General features: G+C 51.0%; 1 protein-coding gene and 1 long non-coding RNA gene across 3 annotated transcripts in view; one reads left to right on the top strand and one right to left on the bottom strand.

Annotated features, from left to right (window-relative positions):
• The window catches only part of LOC108178296 (uncharacterized), a 79,441-nt gene extending 70,572 nt beyond the window's left edge, over positions 1–8,869 (bottom strand). Inside the window, exon 1 of the long non-coding RNA XR_016217930.1 lies at positions 8,750–8,869. This is a non-coding gene — a long non-coding RNA (uncharacterized LOC108178296). The remainder of the gene's footprint in view (positions 1–8,749) is intronic.
• DHRS4 (dehydrogenase/reductase (SDR family) member 4) overlaps positions 8,452–15,648 on the top strand; it is an 11,608-nt gene continuing 4,411 nt past the window's right edge. The window contains 3 exon segments of one of the 2 annotated variants that reach the window (NM_001082218.1): positions 8,452–8,609; positions 9,589–9,766; positions 14,654–14,755. In NM_001082218.1, coding sequence (NP_001075687.1) covers positions 8,479–8,609; positions 9,589–9,766; positions 14,654–14,755 — 411 coding nt within the window. In that variant the 5' untranslated portion in view covers positions 8,452–8,478. 2 annotated transcript variants of the gene reach the window in all.

Genomic DNA, 15,648 nt, shown 5'->3' with positions numbered 1-15,648 from the left:
GCCCTTCTAGTTGAGATTATTTGATGGCAATTGTACAACTTTTTTTTTTTTTTTTTTTTTTTTTTTTTTTTTTTTTTTTGCAATCTCTGTTAAAACACTGACTTAGGAACAGAGAGGCAAACAATGGAATGAAAGGGCCCAGAAATAGGGGCCAGTGCTTTGGCGCAGTGGGTTAAAACTCCAGCCGGCAGTGCCAACATCCCATATGGTCACCAGTTTGAGTCCTGGCTGCTCCACTTAAAATCCAAATCCCTGCTAATGTACCTGGGAAAGCAGCAGAGGGTGGCCCAAGTCCTTGGGCCTCTGAACCTGTGAAGGAGACCCAGAGGAAGCTCTTGGCTCCTGACTTCAGACCAGCCCAGCTCTGGCCATTGTGGCTATTTGGGAAGTGAACCAGTGGGTGGAAGATCTCTCTCTCTCTCTCTCTCTCTCTCTCTCTCTATGTCTGACTTTCAAATAAATAAATAAATCTTTAAAAAAAAAATAGGCTCTGGGGCTGGCGCTGTGGCACAGCGGGTTTATACCCTGGCCTGAAGTGCCAGCATCCCATATGGGTGCCGGTTGGAGACCCGGCTGCTCCACTTCCAATCCAGCTCTCTGCTATGGCCTGGGAAAGCAGTACAAGACGGCCCAAGTCCTTGGGCTCCTGCACCCACATGGGAGACCTGGAAGCACAGCTCCAGCCGTTGCAGCCAACTGGGGAGTGAACCAGAGGATGGAAGGCCTCTTTCTGCCTCTCCTCTCTCTGTGTAACTCTTTCAGATAAATAAATAAATCTTTTTAAAAAAAAAAATAGGCTCAAATACATACAGGAGTGATAATGAAATTCAAGTGTGAAGACTTTACTTGGATAGTGCTGAGACCACTGGCTAACCATCTGGGGAAAGGTTAGCTCGGGTCTCCAGCTCAATTTCCACACACAAAAAATGTCAAATGGCCCAAAGATTGAAGCATGCATGCATGCACACAGGCATACACACATACACACACAGATAATAATGACAAGAAAACATGAGTGAATTTTTGTACTCTTAAAGTGAGAAAAGCCCTTTTTAAGAATGACACAGTTGGAGCCAGCATTGTACCTCCTACAACACTGGCATCCCATATTGGAATGCCGGATGTGAGTCCTGGCTGCTCTACCTCCCATCCAGCTCCATGAAAATGTGTCTGGGAAAGCAGCAGAGAAAGGCCCAAGCACTTTGGGTGCAGAGGCCCACATGGGATGCTGGCGCCGCAGGCGGAGGATTAACCTACTGCGCCACAGCACCGGCCCCCAAAAGAAATTTTTAAATCTTATTTTTAATGGCTATATAATATTTCTTTCTGGGGTGCAGTGTTGGAATTGGGTACATGGATACAATACATAATGATCAAATCAAACCAGGAGAGTTAGCATTGCCAACTCCTCATTTCTATGTGGTCTATAACAATTAGCGATACGTTTCAAAATAACTGAAGAAAAAGTTTGAAGGTTCCCCACACGTAAGAAGCTTTTTTTCTCTAGTGGCGGTGTAGAAAGTGTGCATGGTTTCTTTATGAAGTATCAAAAGGTAAGAACAATCCCCGTGGCATCACATTCAAACGAGTCAGCAGAGCGCATGGGACCAAAGGACAAACCTGCTGTCCCCTCGCTCCTCGGGGACTGCTCGGGGTAGGATAATGAATTCTTAAGCTCCCCTCACTTCCTCTACAGAGATTAAAAAGAGCTCAGCTCTGCCCGAGAATCGGATCGGGCCCAACAAAGAAAACAAGCTCAGAAGCACGCGGCTTTGTCCTCCGGTGAGGGGGCTCGGATGGGTCCTCTTCATGTGCGCCCGCGGCTCTCACAGCCAGAGAAGGCAGCTGACGCTGCTGGGCATGACAATGCCAAGTGTTCTGTCCAGGGAGGGCAGGCTGGCCAGCGCCGGGGAAAGAAGGGTTCTCTGCTTAAGGTGCATTTAGACTGCGCCGTGCCCAAGGACTGCTGTGAGGCTCGGAAAGGGCACGTGTGTGGTGTGTGTGTGTGTGTGTGTGTGTGTGTGTTCAGGTGGCCCAGACATTCCTCCCTGGGAAAACAGAATGCTTCAGGAGGAGTGAGGGGACAGTCCTGTATTTCACACCAGCAGAGAGATCTCCATCAAATTAATAAATAAATAAATCGTTTTTTTTAAAAAAGAACAAGAAACAGCAAACAACCAAATAAAAGTGGATAACAGACGTGAACATGCAGTTTATGACAAAATGCAAACACTTATAAGCATACACAAAGACATTCAAATGCCTAAATAAAGGTAAATGTTTTTAAAATTCTTTTTCTCTGAGATTGTCAAAAACTGAAATGCTTGGTGAAGCCAAGTGCTATGCGGTTGCGATGAAACTGACTCCACCACGCAGAATCGCCCTTCAGGAAGGTTCCCTGGGCCTGGAAAAGAGCCCAGCCCCAGCTGTTGGGGGCATCTGAACTGGTGGAGAGACCATTTCTCTGCCTCTGTGTGTGAGTGTTTCTGTGTGCGTGTATCTCACTTTCAAATAATAACACAACCACACAGGGAGCTCCAGAACTCAACTTCAACTTGCGTGCCAGCCTAGGACTACGAAGCCCACCCCTGCAATTTCCTACTAAATTGCCCCTCCCCAACCTGGAATAACTGAACCTGGCAGGGGAGTCTTGCTGCAGAGCCCTGATACGGTGACTCGGGAGAGCACAGATCGTCAGGGAGAGCATCTCCCATCCGCCTGCGTCCTCAATGTTCTGAAGCCACAAGACTATGTCCGAGAGCCCACAGCAAGGCAGACACTTGGTTGCATTTAGGAATCCAAAGGGTTTATTCCAAAGAAAACCTCTGCAGGGGAAAAGGAAGACGCAGGATTCAGGAGAGAGCACTGGACTAGGAGAGGCAGGTCTGACAACCCAGCCCAACCCGGGGCCCCATGGCACGGGCAGGCTTCGGAGGAGACCGTGTTAGACACAAATGGCGGGGTCCCTGTGCCGCCACACAGCCCAGCAACTAGCTGCAGCCACTCGGGGAAGACTGTGCCCTCTGTTCCAAAGCTGCAGTGGGCCCGAAGGAGTTTACAGCCCGCTGGAGCTTCCAGGTAGGCCTTGAGTGGGTCTAGAAGGAGGACCTGAGCAGGGATCCCACGTCCACACAGGGGAATCACAATTCACTAAATGAGGCTGGAATCTCACTGTGCCCATAAGGGACCTAGCGGAAAGCTGTATCAGACAACCTACTGGAGACGTTTGTCCCTGTATATTGTAATCCATTTCACCCCCAGGTCTTCAGTGAATTTCTTGGTGCAGTGATATTGTACAAAATAAGGAATAAAGCATCAGGGGACATTTGGCCGTCCCCATCCCATCCCTGGCCCCAAAGCCTACATCTCAACATCCACACAGATACCACAGAAGAGTCTCAATGCCAGAAGTGGCCCACAGCAGAGAACATGGCCATCTACTACTTAAAAAATAAATGGGGGAGGGGGCCCAGTGCTATAGTAGGTTAAGCCTCTGCCTGTGGCATCCCATATGCACACTGGTTCAAGTCCTAGCTGCTTCACTTCTGATCTAGCTCCCTGCTAATGTACCTGGGATAGCAGAAGATGGTCCAAGTCCTTGGGCCCCTGCCCCCATGTGGGAGACCTGGAATAAGCTCCTGCCTCCTGGCTTCAGATCAGCTCAGCTCTGGCTGTTGTGGTCATTTGGGGAGTGGATGGAAAGATGGAAGACTTCTCTCTCTCTCTCTCTCTCTTTCGCTCTTGCTCTCGCTCTCATTCTGTGTGTGTGTCTACCTTTCTCTCTGCAACTCTTTCAAATAAATAAAATAAAATCTTAAAAAAAAAAAAGAAAGAAAATAGATGGAAGAACCACATGGGACATTGGCCCACCCCACAGTCCTCCCCAAATACAGCTGAGGAGAGTCGTCCTGGACACGAGGGGAAGAGAAGCCCACGCCCATTTTGTAAGACTCCGCCACCTGCCACCATGCAGAGTTCCTGAAAGGCCCTGCGCAAACACCGGATGGATGATTATTAGACAGTGCGCAAACAGCTGCCTACAAACAGGGCAATGGGGAAACCACGAAACACTAGCCTCTGAATAAGCCATACAGTGGAATTAGGAGATTCTAAATGGAGCCATTTCTCACCAAATTAATAATCCATTACATTTAAATAGGCACCTACAGATCCATTCACTGTTTTGTTTGGGGATTTTTTTTCCTAAAGTGAATTAGTTGCCAACATTTAAAAATCAAAAAGTTCCTATCAACATCCAGATTGTCAGCTTCTGTTTAAAAACCCTGGGGTCTGGCAACTCTGGGCCAGCAATCTCAGAGCACGAGCTGAGAGGGCGAGTCTGGGCCTCAGGATCCCTACTGACCTCCAGCCGCTGAAACCCGGGGTGTCAGCCATCAGCCAAAGCTTAGGCCAATCTAGGTACCCTTTTAAAGGGGGTAGGGCAACAGGTAAAGTTCGTCTTTAGAAAAATAAATCCATCAAAACTAGTTAAATCTTCTTAAAGGTAATTTGGCCATAGCCATCCATTTAGAACATCTGACCCAGGGTACAAATTCATTTGCACCAACACAAAAATCTGTGCAGCCAAGATTGTTCATAGTAACACTGTTTGCAATAGAGAAACACTGCAAGCTACCTAAATGTTCCTCCAAAGGAGACTAGCTAAGTAAATTGCGAAGTATCTGCACAATGGAATCTGGACAGTTATTTTTAAAAGGGAAAGAATCAAGTAGATCTGTTGTACACCACTCAGAACAGTCCCCCAAGAATATATTTTATTTATTTTTTTAAGATTTATTTTATTTTTTTATTTTTATTTTTATTTGAAAGACAGTTAAAGAGAGAGGTAGAGACAGAGAGAGAGAGAGGTCTTCCATCCGTTGGTTCACCCCCCAGATGGCTGCAATGGCCAGAGCTGTGCTGATCCTAAGCCAGGAGCCAGGAGCTTCTTCCTGGTCTCCCATGCAGGTGCAGGGGCCCAAGCACTTGGGCCATCTCCTACTGCTTTCCCAGGCCACAGCAGAGAGCTGGATGGGAAGTGGGGCAGCCAGGACTTGAACCAGTACCCATATGAGATTCCGGCACTGCAGGTGGCAGCTTTACCTGCTATGCCACAGCTCCGGCCTCTCTTACTCTGCCTTTCAAAAAAAATAAATTTTAAAAAAGGAGGCCGGCACTGTGGCAAAGTGGGTAAAGCAGCCGCCTGCAGTGCCGGCATCCCATATGGGCACCAGTTCGAATCCTCGCTGCTCCACTTCTGATCCAGATCTCTGCTATGGCCTGGGAAAGCAGTAGAAGATGGCCCAAGTCCTTGGGCCTCTGCACCTGCATGGGAGACCAGAAAGAAGCTCCTTGCCTTGGATCAGCTCAACTCTGGCCATTGTGGCAACTGGGGAGTAAACCAGCAGATGGAAGACTTCTCTCTCTGTCTCTACCTCTCTCTCTCTCTCTCTCTCTGCTTCTCCTTCTCTCTGTAACTGATTTTCAAATAAATAAATAAATCTTTAAAAAATAAAAAAGAATTGGAAGGCCAGTAAGACATTCACAGGAGGAAAATGCATATAATCTTTTAATTTTTCCATGAATTTTTGAAGTTCCATTATATGTATAGTGTCATCCTATTTATGAGAAAGGTTTTTTAAGAGAAAAATGCATGCAAATGTATAGAAAAACTTCTGGCAGGATACACAAGAGTAAGAGCTATGTAGGGAACAGGTAAAAGAAGCACAAGGATGCTGTTTTCTGCTTTTCACATCACTTCTGTCCCTTTGGAAAATCCTGAGCACATGTTATGCTTATAAATTAAAGGCGATATATTTTAATGATTAAAACAATAACACACACACAAATAAAAAAAAAAAAAACAATAACACACTGACCATAAAAGTAAAATTCCAATCCAGAATTTCTACGAAAATCTCAACCACACCAGAAAAATGACAGGGACAGTGGGTCAGGTTGTCATGACTTTCTCTGGTTTCACACATGGAGAGAAAAGTGTCCACCTCACCAGATTAGAAATATTCGATAAAATGTATAAAAAGCACCCAACATCTGCCGACACTCAGGGAGTGCATGTTGTCCACATTCTTATCACTGACTCTCCTTGGCCCTGGTCCCACCCCCACACTGGTCCCCCACATTGTGCAAGCCCCACGCATGTTAACGAATGCATGACCTGATGATCTATTGCAAAACTCAGGACTTGAATTCCAGCCCAGGTGAGCGCCCTCACAGTCAGCCGTTGAAGAAGATGAGAGGGGAGCCCTAAAATCACAAAGGCATTCGCTCGCGGTAGACAGATGGTGCCACCTCCATACAAGAACAACCTCTGTGCCTGTGAAAGTTCCCATTGCAAAGAGATACTCCCACGCAGCATGTATGTATTCCCCCTGAAGATATCCCGCCTCCACCTCCAACAAACCAGCTTGATGAGGAGCCCGAGCTAGGCACCCCCGTAGCTCTTGCCTTCCTTCTGCCCTTCGCGCCGTTGCTAGAGTTGCTCCCTAATGTCCCTGTGCTCCCCTAAAAGAAGGGGTGCAGGAGACCCCAGATCACTCCTGCCCAGATAAGGCGGGGCTCCCAGGCCACAGCCGTCTTCTGCCAGAATCCTCACTGTTCCATGAGAGGTCTCCCTCACCCTCCTTAGCCCCTGGGTGTGGCTGGCTCCGGGGGGTGGGAGCTGGGGTTAAACGTGCCCTGCAGGCCTGTCCTAGGAACCCCGCGTTCCCCTGCGCACCTCCCCCAGCTCCAGGCGCTGCTGGGGAGAGCGCCGGGAAGGGTTCCCACAGTGCATTAGCTCTGAACCCTGGAGGAGGAAGAGGAGTGTGGCGCTCTCCAGCCTCCGTCAATAATTCAGGAGGCTCAGACTGAGGGGCACCAGCCGGGGAGTCAGTTTTCCCTGGACAAGGGGAAAATTAGACTTAAGCTCTCTTATCTCATTAGGGCGTGCTGAGTGCCCCTGCTGCAACTTCTCAGTTGAGGAGTATGCTGTAAACGCGGGGCTGGCCACCGGCCTACACACATAATCAATGAGCCTTTAGCAAGTGCGAATTCTATTAAACAGTCACCCACCCCTAGCACTGGATTTCGTAGAGCAGGATTCTCTCTCCTCTAATCATAGGGATTGACATAAGGTTGCCAAACTGGTGATTTTACCAACAAACAACACTTCCAAACCCACCCATCTGCTTTCATCATCTTTTCTCAAAGAAAAAACTAACACACACACACACAAGAGAGAGTAAAACCACATTCCAGAATAAAAGACTATTTGTTGAGCTAAATAAGCTCAGTTTTTAAATGCAACTCACTATATTGTCTTTATGTTTCTCATTTTGCCTCAAAACTGTGAAAAGGGTGCCATGGACGAGCTCTGATTCCCAGCCTGGCATTTGGAGGCCACCGGGTTAAACCAATTCAGTCGCTTGCACCTGGGTCTGCTGGGGCCTTTCTATGGTGTACCATAAAGCCACCCAGATTTATTAAGTCTCCCAGAAACCCAGGAGGGAGATCATTTCAGCCCACTTGGCAGAAATGGAGGCTGAAGTCTGGGAGACAGAATTTATAGCTAGTGAAGACTTTATTCATCATCTACTCCACATCCTCAGTTCACAGATGAAAAGTCTGGCCTGTGGCAGCAAAAATAATTACTATATGGTGGCCATAATTACTATGCGTTTAGTAGTTTACAGTTCATAAAGCGCTGTTGCATTCAACAAATATTTATTGAGCTAGGATGGAGGCTGAGACCTGGGAAGACAGTGGGCAGAGAGAATTTGGGTGCTTGTCGGTCCTCTCTATTCCTCCGCAGGCCGGGGGCCCCTCCAGCCTCCTGGCTGCTGCTTGGCCTCTGTAAAATGGGAACATTCTCTTGGATGGAGGGTATAAGAGACCTGTTCAGTCAGCATCTCTGACCCTGCACAGTGGTTACCATAGAGATCAGAATCTACCCTCCAGGATATGAATACAAAAAAGATCTTAGGTCAGCGGGAATGCCGGTGCCAGGCCTAGGCCAGCTACTCCCCACCACATGTCTCTCCCAGGCTCTCCTATCCTCGCAGGGTGTGTTCTGTGGGAACTCAACACGTTGGCACTCCCGTAGCAGGTCGCATTCCTGCACCCAGGCTTTCTTGGAGGAGCAGTTTCATGGAGGTCTGGGGAAACATAAGCATCCAACTCTAAGTTCCCTCTTCACCCCACAGAAAAGACGCAGTCAAGAGGATATAGAAGGAGCAGCTGGGACGAGGGAAAGTCTGCGGGTCCAAGCAGGCGAGCGGGCCCTGCAAGGCCAACTTGACGGCGGACTGCGGGGCGCCGGCAGGGGGCGCCCGTGGCCAAAGCTGGCTCCGCGGTGCCGAGGGCCGGCAGGCGGGAAGCGAGGCGGGGAAGCAACCCGCCCTTCGTCCTGCCCCTTGCCCTCTTACTGGGCGGTCGCCTACCCAGGGCAGAGTGCAGCCTAGCCCTGCTGGCCGAGCCATGCATAAAGCGCGAGTACTGCTGGGTGGCTGTACCCGGACGTGGAAGGCGGTGCATATGGCCAGCTCTGGGGTGACCCGCCGGGACCCGCTCGCGAATAAGGTGGCCATCGTAACGGCCTCCACCGACGGGTGAGTGTCGGGGCCCGGCGTCTCCGAGGCCCTAGCTGTCTGGAAACAGGTACTGGCCTCGCGTCCTTTGCCTCCCAGAACCCTGTCATCAGGCCTCATCCGCGGCCAGAATTCGGCCCCGGGGCAGAAAAAGGACTCACGTGGCTGGCCTGAAGCCCCTCCCGATGTCCTCTGGTCCCTGCCCTTGTGCCACTGCTGCCTCCCACACCGCTGGGCCCCTCGCTGTCCGGGCGCTTTGGCGTGCCCCGATCCACAGCCCCACCTAGAGGCTGGGAAGACTGGATCCCCTAGAGAGGCCCGGGTTCCCTACTTCCATTCACCACCAAGATTTCCAGACACCCCACTGGTGTGCCCACTGGTCACCACGGACCTAGACTGGGCACCAGGGTTTTGCACATTTTGGCCTACCCTGCCCAGCCAGTGTCCCCCCCCCCCCCCCACTCTCCACCATCCTATTTCTGCCAGCTCCTCACAGAACTAAAACACAAGTGCATGTCATAGGCTAATAATGGCTGACAACTGCAAAACTTAAAACCCCTGCTCTCGGGGGGAATATGTACATTCCCCCGTGGTGGTCTGTGGAGCTGAGGCTAGAGTCTGGAGAATGACACAGAGCAGTAAGGAAGATATTTGGGACGGGGACTCGGCTAAGTGAGACCTGCTCACCAGGGAAATCCCTGCTGCTACAGGCCCAGCTCATTTCTGCTCCTTGATCACCAGAGGGTACAGGGCCTGGCACTGGGGCTGGGCCTGTGGAGGTGATGCCGGTTCCCAGGAACTGATGCTGGGCGCTAAGAGCATCTTCAAACTAGCTAAGCCAGCTGCGTGGTGATGGCTGTGTCGTTAAGCCTACTTCCGGGAGGGCATTCAGAGGGAGAGCCGAAATTCAAACCTGGAGGGAGGCCACCTCCAGCACCCATACTGTCAGCCTCTGCCCCCAGGGAAGGCCCTCACAGCCTTTGTCTCTCTCTGCCCATAGGATCGGCTTGGCCATCGCCCGGCGTCTGGCCCAGGATGGGGCCCACGTGGTCATCAGCAGCCGGAAGCAACAGAACGTGGACCGGGCGGTGGCTGCACTGCAGGCCGAGGGGCTGAGTGTGACGGGCACCGTGTGCCACGTGGGGAAGGCCGAGGATCGGGAACGGCTGGTGGCCACGGTGAGCGGCAGGGTATGGGCACAGAGCCAGGAGGTGGCAGAAGGGAGCCAGGCTGAACTCTTTCCCAGCTTTCCTGGATGGCACTGGTGAGATCCAACGCAGCCCTGTGGCCTAAAGCAGACTGCGTTCTGCATCTCCACACCAGTCCCCCAGCAATTTCTCCTGCATGCCTTGCTCTTCTGTCAATATCCCAAAGTCGGCCGGCACCGCAGCTCACTAGGCTAATCCTCCGCCTAGCGGCGCCGGCACACCGGGTTCTAGTCCCGTCGGGGCGCCGGATTCTGTCCCGGTTGCCCCTCTTCCAGGCCAGCTCTCTGCTGTGGCCAGGGAGTGCAGTGGAGGATGGCCCAGGTGCTTGGGCCCTGCACCCCATGGGAGACCAGGAAAAGCACCTGGCTCCTGGCTCCTGCCATCGGATCAGCGTGGTGCGCCGGCCGCAGCGGCCATTGGAGGGTGAACCAACGGCAAAGGAAGACCTTTCTCTCTGTCTCTCTCTCTCACTGTCCACTCTGCCTGTCAAAAAAATAAATAAATAAATAAAATAAAAAATAAAATAAAATATCCCAAAGTCAGAATCATCCTAGCCCAGGCAAAGAATCAAAAAGCACTCTCATGCTTTAGTCTGCATTATCCCTTGGGGTATCCCCCCCCAAAAAAAAAAAAGCTGGTCCTGATTTTCCAATAGCTTCCAACCTAGACAGATGAGAAGGGCAAATTGGTCACAAAATAGATGTTCCCATCCAAGAGCTAATAAAATATATCTCTGTTCTTCAGCTGGTAGAGTACCTGGGAACCTACAGGCAGCAACCAGCCGTGTACGAATCACCTACTGTGTGTGGAGCCTTACACAGCATCTCTCTGAACCCAAAAACAACCGAGCAAGGCCAGCCTTGTTCTTCGGGCTTGTGTAGAGAGACGGTCCAGGCACCTGGAGCTACTTCCCAGGGTCCCACATCCAGTAAGGAAAGAGCAGAGATCCAAGCCAGACCTGCTGAGCCCCCTTCCTTTCTGATTACCCACAGACTAGCAGGCACCTCCCCACCAGGGTAGGATCAGGCCTCAGGGGCCCATGTGGACTTTAGTCTCAAAGGCAGTGCCTGTGCCAATGTCAGAGCTGGTACTTGGCTCCAGCCTTCTAGCTGCCCAAGAAAATACGGAAGACCCCACAAAAGAGGCCCCTGTTCCCTGGAGGCTCAGGGCACATTTTATTTCCTGGCATGGAAGGGCAAACCTACCCAAGCGCGGGAAGTATGAGATTGTGCTAACAGATTGGAAGGTTGGCAGAAATAATTTGGACAACGGTTGAAGGAGAGGATCTTAAACGATGGTAGACCGTAGTGTGGTAGATAGTGTTAAGGAACCGTTGGCGAACGCTCATGTGTATATTGCAAGGAATTCAATGTGAGTCTAAGAAAGTCACCTTGTCTGGCACAGGCTGCTGAACAGAGCCTGAGACCCGGCCCTTGATTCTTAGGGTTGGGGGAGACGTGTGGGAGCCAGGCCGGTGACTGGCTGGATGAAATATATACAGTGATTTGATGGCAAAATCCTGCTGGGCCAACATCTTCTGGCTCCCCCAGTTCTACTTCATGGGGTCCTGAGCTAGAGTGGGTGGGACTGGACAGGTGGAGTGGGGGCAGGGTTCTGAATGACCTTACGAGGTGAACAGAGAGTGAGGAGGAACTGAAGCGGAGAAGGGAGCCCTGGTGGTGCAGAGCAGAGAACACAGCTCAGGAGGACTGTGGGAAACGGGCTGCGTGAGAAAGAACAGAGACAGCAGCCTCCGTAGCCTCCCAAAGGAGCGAGACAGTTGTAGGAAATAAGCAGCCGTGTGAGATTTTTCTGGGTTGGTTAGTTTTTTTTTTTTTTTTTTTTTTTTTTTTTTTTTTTTTTTTTTTTTTTTTTTTAACGCAAGGAGACAGAAAAAGAGATCTTCCATCTGCTGGTTCACTCTCCAAATTCCCCACAACAGTCAGGACTGGGCCAGGAGACAAGGACCTCCATCTAGGTCTCCCACCCAGGTGACAAGGACCCAGGTACTTGAGGTGCCACCCAGGGTGCCCATTAGCAAGAACCTAGACCCAAAGCAGAGGAGCTGGGACACAAACCTGTAATCCAGTATGGATGCTTGCATCCCACATGGTGCCTGAACTGTGCCCGTGGGAGGTCTTGAGCAAGACGAAAGTTGTTCTGGGAAGGATAATCTGTGCTGGTAGGATGGGTAATAGGGAAGACCCCCAGGCCAGGACATTTGTGAGAAGCTGCTGCTGTCGTGTATTGTGTATATCTAGAATAGTCGGGCTGGGACCAGAACGAATGTGCCCAAGAGATGTTAATGGGAACCAGCCGAGATTGTACCAACCTCCTATCGAGGAACTGGAAATAGGAATGTGAGCCAAAAGTGGCTCTCAGGCAGGCAGTGGTGTGGGACCAGGGTTGGCAGGGAGGGACGGGAGACTTGGCTCTCGGGCAGGCAGTGGTGTAGGACCAGGGTTGGCAGGGAGGGATGGGAGACGTGGCTCTCGGGCAGGCAGTGGTGTGGGACCAGGGTTGGCAGGGAAGGATGGGAGAACTGCCACCCGTTCCGCATGTGCTCTGCCTCCTGCCTGCTGTCACCCTGCAATGAGGAAAGCTGCTGCCCTGGGAATAGCCGCCCCACCCCCCCAAGCCTCCTCCTCCCACTGTGAAGCTTCTAAGGACCTGGGCAGTGGGAGCCAGATGAGCCACCTCTCCACTTGATTGTAACTTTCTAAAAAGAAAAACATGACTACCAGGACACGGCACAAACAACTCCTGACCGCGCCTAGCCTGCATCCTCCATCAGAGAGCCTGCATCAGAGTCCCATACCCACCTCCAGCTCCAGACTCCAACCTCTTGCTAAGGCAGTCCCTGGGAGGTAGTGGCGATGGCTGAAGCAGGTGGGTTCCTGCCACCCACTTAGGCAGCCTGGTTGAGTTCCTAGGCTCCAGCTTCACCCCATCACTCCCACCAGCATCCATTGCAGGCATTTGAGGAGTGAACCAGAAAATGGAATATCCATCTCTCTCTCTCTCTCTCTCTCTCTCTCTCTCTCTCTCTCTCTCTCCTCCCCTCCCTCTCTCAATTTTTTTTATTTAAGAAAAGAGGACACCTGGGTGGTCACAAGTACCTTTATTATTCATCTTTTATGATTTTTTGTCCATATTCAATCAAACCCGGCTTCCTCCTCCTATCTGTGCCAAAAGACCAGGAGGAGAGCGGGTGGGGTGTGCAGCAGGGCGAAGCTCTCCGGGTGCTTCTGGCACAGCCCGCCATCTCCTCGCCTCAAACACGCATGCTCAGGACACAGCACCCACCACTTCCTGACTTACTCCGCACTTTCAAGTTCATCATCATAGGCCAGGCGTACACCAGAGCCAAAGCAGGTGATGGGAGTCTGCACCAGGACACCAAAATTCAGAGGGCATGAGAAAGTATCAATCCCCACCCACATGGGAGACTAGGAGGAAGCACCTGGCTCCTGGCTTTGGATCAGCGCAGCGTGCCAGCCGTAGCAACCATTTGGGGGTGAACCAACGGAAGGAAGACCTTTCTTTCTGTCTCTCTCACTAACTCTGACTGTCAAAAAGCAAAAAAAGAAGAAGAAAGAAAAAGTATCAATCCTGATGTTAAAAGATGATGTGACTTTTGTGAGATTTACATGTTGACAGCCCAGACGTTCTTGCAGCACTGTAGAATCAACTACGCTTAGCACCTAGTTAGCAAGAATAATGCGTTAAGATGGGAAGCTGGCAGATGGTGCACGTGATTAATAGCACCCCTCTGTGCGCCAAATCTGAAGCACGAAGTTGATGGAGGGCCCAGGGCCCGTTTAGTGCTGCTTGCCCAAGGCATCACAATTGCCAGCTTTGGGCAAATACAAACTCTGGTTCCAGGGTGGCTTAGGATTGAAAACCCTGCCTGGCAGATCCTGCCTGGCTCTTCATGACTGCAGCACGTCCCTTCACCAACCACTTACAGCTGACGAAGGAGGTGAGACGTTGCCCTGTTTTTCTCAGTTTCAATCTCAGTTTCCGCCTTGAATCTTCCCTGCCTCCAGGCAAGAGATAGAGAGAGGGAGGGAGGGAGAGAGAGACAGAGAGAGAATGGTACCATAACTGAATGTAGAACTGCTTTTAAACCCGGGCTGGTGTCCTCCCATCATGGCTCCCCTGGGCAGCCAGTTTCCTAACGATCCCGGCTCACTTTCAGAGGGCTCTGAAGTAGCCCTGTGCTACAAAGTAGGAGTCTAACCTCAGTCCTGTGGCCACTGACTACCTTCTTGCCCTGAGCAAAACGCTTCAACTCTGCCAGCACCAACCGAGCAGGCCGTTCTTAGGCAGCCCTCCTATGTCTTTACTGAGCGATACAAGCACGACCTTAAAACATAAGTCCCCTGGGCCTCCAGTTCATCACCCCTGCCATGAGGACACCAGGCCAGCAGAGCTCAAAGGGCCCTCCGTTCAGGCTGAGCGTGGACAGGTTTGCTTTGACCCCATGGCCACGCATTCAAGGAGAACCAGACAGTGAGGACTTGGGACCTGGAGCTGGGAGGCAGTGTGAAAAGGAAGGGGGGCTCAAAATAGATTTTGAGGCGAGAGTTGAAGCCATGAGATTGAAGGAGCTCCCCCAAAGGGAACGTGTAAAGAGAAGAGCAAAAGCGACAGCCTTTGAAGACGAGGAGGCAGGAAGAAAAGACCAAAAGAAATCAGACGATGTGACCTGGTCAGGGGGGAGCCTAGGGTGGCTTGGGAGAGAAAATGTTTCAAGAAGAGCTGTCATCCTGACGACTGTGCCTTTGTCAGCGCTGACAGGCGCGCCTTCCTTCCTCACCTGCAGTGCTGATCCGGACTGTACTGCTCCCCTAGGCCCTGAACCTCCACGGAGGCATTGATATCCTGGTCTCCAATGCTGCAGTCAACCCCTTCTTTGGAAAGCTAATGGATGTCACCGAGGAGGTGTGGGACAAGGTGAGAGGGGATTAAAATGGCAGGGAGCAGGCCTCCGAAGAAAACACTCAACACAGGCTCGGGGCTGTGCTCCACACGTGGCGTGCACCTTGTAAAGGGGGGGTCCGGGGTGGGGGGGGGCGGCTTCCCCTGCCCTTCTCTTGCAGTCGCTCCTCTTCCCCAGCTCTGGCTCCTTCCGCTTGCTCCCCACCAGTCACCACCAGTGCTGCCTTTCACCAGCTCCATCTCCCTCAACGAGCTTATCTCCCGTCTTCTTGGTTTATTTCCAGAAGACACAGGGCAGCTGACACACCAATAACCAGTGCACTTCAGCTGACACGCCCACTCAGCCTCTTCAACTGCCAAAAAAGAATGGTTTTGCATTAGTTGGGAAACATTAATAGCTGCTGCTTGAGTCAAACCACTTGTGGTGAAATACCCAAAGTCACTGCCGTGTGAGGAACACACAGCCTCCGGGGGGGCGGGGGGGCGGGGGGTGCTGTACTCTCTTCTTAACTGTGTTGTCCAGAAAATCTGAGATCCGGATATCTCAATCTGAGTGCTAGAATACTGGTTTCTCCATGCATGTGTAGGATGACATTGTATTCGTAATACAGTTCACACACCTCAGCTTCTCATCATAAAGCCTCCATTAAAGATTTGTCTTCATTTCCTGAGGTGAATGTTCCTATATGATTTGGAAATGGTTAAATTTTTTTTATGATCTCCCATGGCTTTGCTTTTTTTTTTTTACTCTGATGTGGGTAATTAATTTCTCGACACAAAAGTTTAAGGATGCGAAAGTATACTTTGTTTATCAGTGTTTCACACACATCAAGACCCGCGTGCCAGACGGCTCTGCAGGGAGCCAGTCCCTGCTTCTGATACTCTTTAAAGGAACATCGTTCATGGTT

Source organism: Oryctolagus cuniculus, chromosome 12, assembly GCF_051225735.1.
Source record: "Oryctolagus cuniculus isolate XC-2025 breed Fujian yellow rabbit chromosome 12, ASM5122573v1, whole genome shotgun sequence".
In the NCBI taxonomy this organism is placed as follows: domain Eukaryota; kingdom Metazoa; phylum Chordata; class Mammalia; order Lagomorpha; family Leporidae; genus Oryctolagus; species Oryctolagus cuniculus.
Note: the sequence above shows the minus strand (reverse complement) of the source record. Positions and strands in the feature narration are given on the sequence as shown.